General features: G+C 40.2%; 1 protein-coding gene across 1 annotated transcript; it reads right to left on the bottom strand.

Annotated features, from left to right (window-relative positions):
* Nucleotides 1–212: 212 nt before the first annotated feature.
* Nucleotides 213–1,427, bottom strand: LOC149154010 (benzyl alcohol O-benzoyltransferase-like). Its single transcript, XM_089444013.1, has 2 exons — nucleotides 882–1,427; nucleotides 213–659 (listed from the first exon to the last, which is right to left on the bottom strand). Exons 1-2 carry the CDS (start codon nucleotides 1,425–1,427, stop codon nucleotides 213–215), a joined length of 993 nt encoding a protein of 330 aa, XP_089300139.1.
* Nucleotides 1,428–8,919: the final 7,492 nt, after the last annotated feature.

Genomic DNA, 8,919 nt, shown 5'->3' on the forward strand with positions numbered 1-8,919 from the left:
GTCCTCACATACGCATACATGTGATGTTCCATGGCCGACCACCCATAACCTTTCGTATTACATAGGTTTTTGTCGTATGTGCTCCATTATATTCTTTTGTCGTATGTTCACATATCCCCTTTACATGTGGCTTGATTATATTATATTTTATTATTCCACATATAAACTTCATATTACATCGCTTATAAAGGAGGTTTCAACACTTAACCATTTTAAGTGTTTTTTCCTTTTCGTCGCATTTCGTCACATTTAACTTGTATGATTGTCGCACCAACGTCGCAGCTCGTCGCACTCCCGTTTGCCCGCGCGCCCATGTGCCCGCCTGTGCCCTTGTGCACGATCGCCCGCCCGGCGCCCGTCGCACCGCAGCGCGGAGGCCTTACATGGGGGCTGAGAGGGCGGCCATTCAACTGCGCCAAATCAATCATACATCGCATGTATTCATCATTCACTCTTCTATTGCCTTCGTTAATCAATTTCACTGCGTAAGACAGTGGGCGGCCAGTCAGATCCCGGGCTCTTGTGTGAGCGTAAGCGGAGGCAAGTGCATTGCCGTAGTAGCCATTTGGAAGAGGCTGTCGGAATCGATTACGGGCGTTTAACGGAAACATTAATGTCAATTCTTGGTCCGCCGGGATTTTTAGAGCCTTTGTTCTCGACTGCCACAAACAGGCCGATATAACTTGGAAACGGGTACAAAACCTGACCCCTTGTACCTGTCTTTTCAAAGCTGCAATTTCTGTTGAACGATTTCAAGTTCATGATTTCCTCTGATGCAGCGGTCACCGGCACTATTCTTTCTTGATATTTATTTGCAAAATCATAGTAATCACGAAATAGGTGGATTTATCATTAATAAATTGAAAACCACGATGACCAACCTGAAACAGAAGCAGAGGAGAGTCTGTGATGGTATTCGATCCTGGAACGTTACTTATAAACTCAAGAGCATGAGGAATAGGTGGAGACAGATCTCCCAACTCTTCCAAGGAAATATCTGCGTCGGCCTCTACAAGAAGAACCCCTTCACCGGTGCAGTCCATTATAAGCTTGCCTTTATCATCTGCATTTATCAGTCTTCCGGCAAAAGGATAGTAATCAACCAGAAGCTTTCCCAAAGCCTCTCCAATAACTTGGACTGGATCATTCCTCCCATTACCACTCATGGAGGAATTGCAGGGTGGTGGATAAAACATAAGTATGTCGACATGAAACCTTAATCCCAATTGATCATGAAACCTTAATCCCAATTGATCGTCAATATTGGTAAGGTAAAGACGTTGGGTGGGTGTGGGGCAGTTCGGGGAAACGAGAAGAGGTGGGCGCTTAATGACTGTAAACTGGCCGAGGGACTTCTTTGGAAATGGTGAAGGAGGAGGCAGCGGCGGCGGCTGAACTGTACATCCCAATACAAGAGCTGCTGCCATGTAAGCTGAGGAACTAAGGGGATGGCCTGCACAACAATAAAGGATTGTTGCGTGCTGAATAACTTCGTTTGATGGTCTGCGCAGGAGGCCACATATATAGATGTTCGATCTGATATTGTGAATTAGATGTGAGGACAACAAGTAAGATCCAACGAAGTATTCGGAAGGAAGACTTAAAAAGATGTGGACAAGAAAGAGGATATTGGAAGATGAAAAATTAGTTTAGCTTTTAAAGATAGTAGATAGAACAGATATTGGAAAATGAAAAATTATTTTAGTTTTTAAAGACAGTAGATAAAAGAGATATAGATAAAAGAGATACAGATGTATTTGGTCTGTAAAGCTTTAAAATAAATACTTCAAACTTCTTCATAAAAATAAAAAATAAAAATTATTGAAATAGATGCTCCAAACTTCTTCCTAAATTGTGAATCAGATGCGAAGACAAAGAAGTGAGATACAACTAAATGTGTACGTGCTGATTGGAATCGAACTTACGGATAACTGTATCACTTCAATTACTTTCCATTTTACAGAAAATATAGTAATTACCAGTGGCGATTTCATCACTTGACTTTGACATATATCTATATGTCAGCCAACATCCGAAGGAGACCACGTGGTAGGTATATAGGGAAGAGGGGTCTGATTTTTATCATTTCTCTCAAAGTCGCAAAGATGCTGTAACTACGGATCTGTAAAGAATAGTTATTTTTTCCCAATTTCCTAATTTTTTTTCCTATTCTATTTATAAGGACTTGTCCAGGAATATAATTTAATATAAAAAATTCCTTTGTTACCGCTTATTAGGTATATAAGTAGTAAAGAGTTGATTATTTCATTTCTTTCAACATTGCTAAAGTTAACTAATTTTTTTTTTCAGTATATAAATGGGAAAGAGTTCGTTTTTTTCATGTTTTCCAAACCGGCAAAGTTCCTTTTTATGCTTTCGAAGTTTTTAATTTCTTAAATATGATCAGTAAAGAGTTGATTTTTATCCTTTCTTCTTAATGGAAAAGATGCTTATGACTAAGAGATATGTAGGGAAAAGCTTATTTTAATAATTTCGTAAAAAAAATTGGTCCATCTCTTAGGGCAATTATCTCTATACAATTTACAAATACCTTATTATAATTTTTAAAATCTTTGTATTCACTTGGTTGATATATAGGTGAAAGTAAGTTGTTCTTTTGCCCTTTATTTTTCTTTATGACTGTGATTTATGATGTGAGGATGAGTGTATTTTTATGACTTTTTAAAATTTAAAATTTTAATTAGTATACATTTAAGTTAATTTGGAGATTTATGAAACATTGGGAAGATTAAATTTTTTAGTATATAATTTTTTAGGTGCAAAATTTTAAAAATTGTTTAATTAAAACTTGTTTGTTTGAATAAAATAGAATATATTACTGCATGAAAATTGTATATACAAAAGGTTGGATTGCGCGAGAAAAATTCTCCAACACAAGAACCAATAACACATGCCTTCTTGGCTTCTGATGGAACGGTTTTACATTGAAGCCTATAGAAAAAATAATTCTATGTTTTCTGAGAAAATTACAAGGAGTCGTGCTGATATTATCTCCCATGTGTTCGAAGGGAGGGGTGACAATGAAGATAATACAAATGTCCCAAAATTCTTTATTGCGTATACGGTGCCTGCTGATAAGAGCTCTTCAACGACTAAGAGCCAGAGAAACTAACATTTCAAAAAAGGAGTCTGCGGCGGGCATTAAGGATTTCCTTCTGCCAGGTCATCATCCAAGCTGATAGGCATTCCTTGAATGTTGCCTTCCTGCGCGACTGTGGGCATTGGATGACTGGAGGAAGCGCTAGTTGCCTCCTTTTTTACGTTGGGGGAGCCTTCAACTGGCGAGCGGATCCCCATGGTAGCTCATTTCTTCAGCATGTTGTAAGGCAAAGAATCTTTGGTGACGAAGTGACAATGGTGGACTGATTCCACATAGACGACAAACTTGTCCGTAAGCTTGTCAATTTTCTCTTCCACCGCCTTGGATATTTCAGTCTGCTCCTGCATTGCTAGACCAAGGAGAGTTTTCATCTGCCATGAGAGGTTGATTGCGTGAGCGTACAAGTTCTCCCTAGCCTTGGTGAGACTTGGGTCAAGGATCCATGAAAATTCCTCTGCCACTTCTTCCGAGGACACCCCTCGTCTAAGGACCCTCGCCTAAGCTTCCAGGTTTGCAATTCTTTCTTGCATCTCATGGTTAACAACTATGGAATATTAGATATCATTTTGGGATTCAAATGCATTAAGTAAGTCATTCACATATGACCATTTCCATGAGAGGTAGTCATAACTGACTAATTTCTCATGATTTTTAAATAGTTCACTTATCACTCATTACATCGGGTGATGCTCAAAGGGGTGAAGAGTGCTAAGTGAACTATTCAAAAAGCATGAGAAATTAGTCAGTTACGACTACCTCTCATGGAAATGGTCATACGTGAATGACTTACTTAACGCAGTTGAATCCCAAAATGATATCTAATATATTGCACTTCATAAACCACCTAATACTTAAATTCAAAAAGAGTGAAGGGATCTCTTCTTGAATGGTTCATGAGGCACAATACTTTCTAAGGTTTTGCAAATGGGGTAGCAAGCTAAGTGGGCTTGATTGTGGGGAAAACTCTACAGTTAAGCGCGCTTCAGCCAGAGGCGATCTAGGATGGGTGACCTTCTGAGAAGTCCTGATTTCTGGGTGCCACGGCGGATTCACTCAATGAACCTCTGATATATCACGTGTATTCATGGCATACTAAACAAGACCCCTAATTTGACTACATATTGGAAAATACATCTAAAAATCACAGTATTTAACCCCCTATCAATATGAACCCAATACACCTATCCAATTTTAAAAATCCTACTTTCACTATATATTGTATGTATCTATTTTTTCATTAACATTTTTTATACCCCTTTATATTTTGTCATTAACTTTGAGCTTCATTTTTTATACCTACCAATATAAAACCCTTTACCCCCTATTATATGCAAAATATATTATGCCATTTTTTCCTCAATATATATCCTCTAATATGAATGCATGTGGTATGGTATTGCTCCCCTAGTGAAGCCCCCGTGCCGGGTGTAAGCCTTGGAAGTGATGATTGACACTATTTGATTCATTCACTAGTTTCAATCCCACTCCTTCACCCCTGTGAGCATCACCCGATGCAATGAGTTCTAAGTGAATTATTCAAAAATCATGAGAAATTAATCAGTTACGACTACCTCTCATGGAAATCGTCATACATGAATGACTTAATTAACGTAGTTGAATCCCAAAATGATATCGAATATATTGCACTGCGTAAACCCCCTAATACTTAAACTATGTTATAATTCAAGGCAACTCTTCTAGCAGAAGACTCGGCTCTCGTGATGAGCGGAGAACCCAGTTTGTTCCAACGGGAGGTTTCATGGCCGCGACCTTGACCATGACTGGGAGCCAGACTTGAACCGTGCTTAAGCACCATGAAAGGGGGAGGGGAGGTCAACAGGCTAACAACGAAAGGGAGCTAGGAGAAGCAAGGGGTAATATCAAGTAAGGTGTTGGAGAGGAGCAGGTGTGAGGGGGTATACATAGGGGCCAGAGAGCATCAAGGGGTGGGGCGATCAGAGGTGGGGAATGAATGCGATCATGGGAGGTACCAGAGGTAGATGAGGGAGGATGTACCAAAAGAGGATGATAGGAAGGAAAGCTTATGATAAATCCTTTGGCACGACTGTCATTGGGATTGCGGCACGGGGCAAATTTCCCTTAGTACTGCCTCTCGTTGAGCAACTATTATCATAATTGTTGAGATTGGAGATCTCAAAGTAGTTAGTGCCCGTTATTCTAATTCGCCTTTTCATTGATGGTCTCACATTGCTGACGAAGCCTGCCATGCTCTAGGTCAATCCATGCCAGCGAACGTAGACGGTAGTTTCCCTCCGTAACTTCACTTGCTGCCTATCAGCCAGGCCATTCCCATTGCACATGACAACTTGGAAATGAAGCTCACTTACCCTCTCTATGTGGCAATTTATTCTTTCTAGGATTCTATTTAGGTGCCAGTTGTCTGACACGCTAGCAGCTTCCATGCTTTGTTGTAAGTTACGGTTGACCTAAGTTGCTAGCATCGAGTTCCCTTCGATGATAAGGGGCCCAAAGTTGTGGAGTTTGGAAATGGATAGCCCATGTTTCAGAGCCTATAATTATGTTGCATCGTTGGTAGTGTTGCCAAGATTGCCCGCATAGATCCATAAGATTTACCCATGCGAGTTCTGAAAGACACCCATGAAGCCTACTTTTCCTAGGTTACCTTTCACTACCCCATCATAGTTAAGTTTTAGAGTGCCTATCCCTAGGGGGAGACCAGTGGTCTACATTTCCCCATTTTCCTGAAATTCTTGAGGCCTTGGAGTATTAGGTGAGATGCAGATCTAGGAGGGTAAGAATATGCAGTTTTGAATTGTTGGGAGGGTTGTTGGGGCATTGAAGAGTGGAAGAAGACACCATTTCTCAGATAGTTTGCTTGACTATGGATAGAAAAAATTCTTCCTAATTATGGATTCCTATAAAGATTATTGCATTCCTCTCCTTCCACAGAGCCCAACAAATGATACTTGGTATAAGGTTCCAGGCTCTATTCACCAGAGGATTATGGGAAAGGGAGGATCTCCAATTTTCAATGGTATTGAGGATGGAAGAGATATCCCTATCTGAAACCTTGAAAACTAAATAGAACCAATTCCACAACTTGTTCATGAAGGGGCACTCGCTCAACAAATGGTTAGATGTTTCTTCCTTTTGCTCACAAAGATTGCATCTGAAGGGTCTAATGAACTCTTTCTTCCTTAATTTGTCTCAGTTTAGAATTTTTTTGTGCATGATAAGCCATAAAAAAGGGTGATTTTAGTCCAGTATTTCCTTTCCCAAAATGTTTGCATTTTCACTCTATCTGATGTTGGTCATGGAGCGCAATGTAGCTGTATGCTTCCTTTAAGTTGAAGTGCCCGATTAGGTTCTTCCCCATATGAGATTGTCCTCAATGGCTTCAACTTGAATTTGTCTTTTTTGGAGTTCGCGCGAGATCTCTTGCCACTCCAGAGGGTTAGGTGGGGGTTCCCAATCTTTTTCTTCTAACCATTTCCTCCAATTATGACTATTATTGCTTGGTTTCTAGTATTGGTTGACCCTGTTCTTGCCCTTGTTTTGCATACCTATCTAGATCTATCTGAATCGATCATTGACAAGATCCAAACTTTGTTGCGAGGCATCTTCCCAAACGAGTGCTTTGTCCCCATTTTCCACCTCCCAAAAACTATGATTTTGTATAACTGATCTATTGTCCCAAGCCTGGTTCCATATTGCAACGCCCTTAATGGTCCCATTGAGCCTAATGAGATGTTCATGCGAGTGGGGAGGAACATATTTCGCTTTCCAGATGATGCAGCAGGGGGATCTTGGGTTTGTAATCCATCACCACAAAATTTTGGCTCCCAGGTTTTTCCCTAACAGCTATGGGTGCCTCAGACCAAGACCACCTGCGACTACCTGCTTTTTTGGGTTTACACAATTTGTCCCAAGACACCAACACCCACTTCCACTTCTTTTCTGAGCCTCTTGATAGGAAATTTATCTGGAGGTTTCTGAGAGTGTTGGAGATGGATTTTGGGGCCACAAGGGTAGGGTACAAATATTGGGGTATGACCTGTAAGATAGACTTGACTAGAACCAAATGAACTGCCAAATTTAGAGATCTGAATGTTGAGTTAGCAAGCCTTTTTTTCGATTTTGGTGATAAGATCTTCCCAAGTTGAACGAGTTAAGGGCTTGTTAGTAAGAGGGACACCAAGGTATTTTGAAGGGGGGTTGCATCTCTGAAATTCCATTATTCTGGCAATGTTCCTTTGGATGGCCAGAGAGGTGTTAAAGAAAAGCAATTTGGACTTTTCTTGGTTTATGAAGGTGCCAGAAGCAGCAAAGAAACCAAAGAGGATGGATTTGAAGAATAAGGCTTCTTTGATTGTGAGGAGGCCCATTAATAAGGTATCATCAACAAATTGCTGATGAGTGGAGATAGGAGCATAGGTACAAATCTTGAGGCCACATAGGGCATTGGTGGAAGAGGTAGTTGTGATGGATTTGTTAAGGCCCTGTGTCATTGTGACAAAAAGGAAGGGAGAAATAGGATCCCCCTGAAGGATGCCTCTAGATGGGCTGAGCGGTTGAGATGGGGGGTCATTCGGGATAATTGAGAAGAAATCCCTTGATACCATAGCCATAATCCATTTAATGCAATCCTTGTGAAAACCAAAAGCTGCAAGGACATCTTTCATGTATTACCAACTAATTTTATCGAAATCTTTAGACATGTCCAATTGCATCATCATTCCAAGCCTCCTCTGAACTTTAAGAGAATGGATTAGTTCATGGGAAAGGATGATGCTATCGAAGATTTGCCTCCCTTCCACATAACTAGTTTGGTGTTCGGAAATCAAAAGAGGCAGGATGGTTTTTATTTTGTTGGCCAAGACTTTTGAGATGATCTTGTATATGATGTTGTAGAGGGCTGTAGGACGAAACTTGTTTGGGGAGTCAGTGCCTTCATCCTTGGGAATTAATCTTAGGAAGGTGGCATTAAGAGATTTTAAAACAAACTTTTGAATTCTTGACTCCTCCACCATGGCATGAACCTCATTTTTTAGCATAGGCTAGTAGGCTTTGTAGAAGTCTATGGTAAACCCATCCGAACCTGGCACTTTATCATTGGACATAGTAATAACAACTTCCTCCACCTCTTGCATTGAAACTTTCCTCAACAGCATTTTATTGTGATCCTCGGTGACGATAACCGAGATGTTGTTGGTTATGTATTGAATGGCCCTTGCCTGATCAGTCCTTGGCTCTAAGAGGAGAGTGTTGAAGTACTGATTTAGTTCATCTACCATGTCCTCATGAGAGTGGATAAGGTTTCCCTCTCTATTTTTTAGGGACAATACCCTATTGTGTCTTTTTTGTTGTATCGTTGAACGATGAAAGAAATTTGAGTTCCTTTCCCCACACTTTAGCTAGTTAATATAGGATTTTTGATGCCAAAGTTTCTCTTCTTGAGAGACCCTTTCCTCCCAACTTATTTGAAGATTGAGCTCTTCCTGTTTCCTTTGTTCATTGATGCCCTCATTAATGATTTGTTGCTGGAGGATTGACATTTTAAGTTCCAGATTCCTTTTGTCAATGATAATGTTGCCAAAAGTTTCCTTGTTCCATAATTTGATCTCATTTTTGGTGGATTTCAGTTTCTGCTAGAATTTATACATTTTATTTCCAATTTGGGGCATTGGTTTACTCCAGCATTCTTTCATTTTTTCCACGAAATTCGGGTGCTCCAACTGAAAGGATTCAAATTTGAAGTATCTATTCTTCAGGCCAGGGGAAATGTGAACCTTCAAGGATATCGGCCAATGTTCGGA

Source organism: Pinus tabuliformis, chromosome 9 (assembly GCF_031772625.1).
Source record: "Pinus tabuliformis cultivar Carrire ecotype Pingquan chromosome 9, CPIR1, whole genome shotgun sequence".
NCBI classification, from domain to species: Eukaryota; Viridiplantae; Streptophyta; class Pinopsida; order Pinales; family Pinaceae; genus Pinus; species Pinus tabuliformis.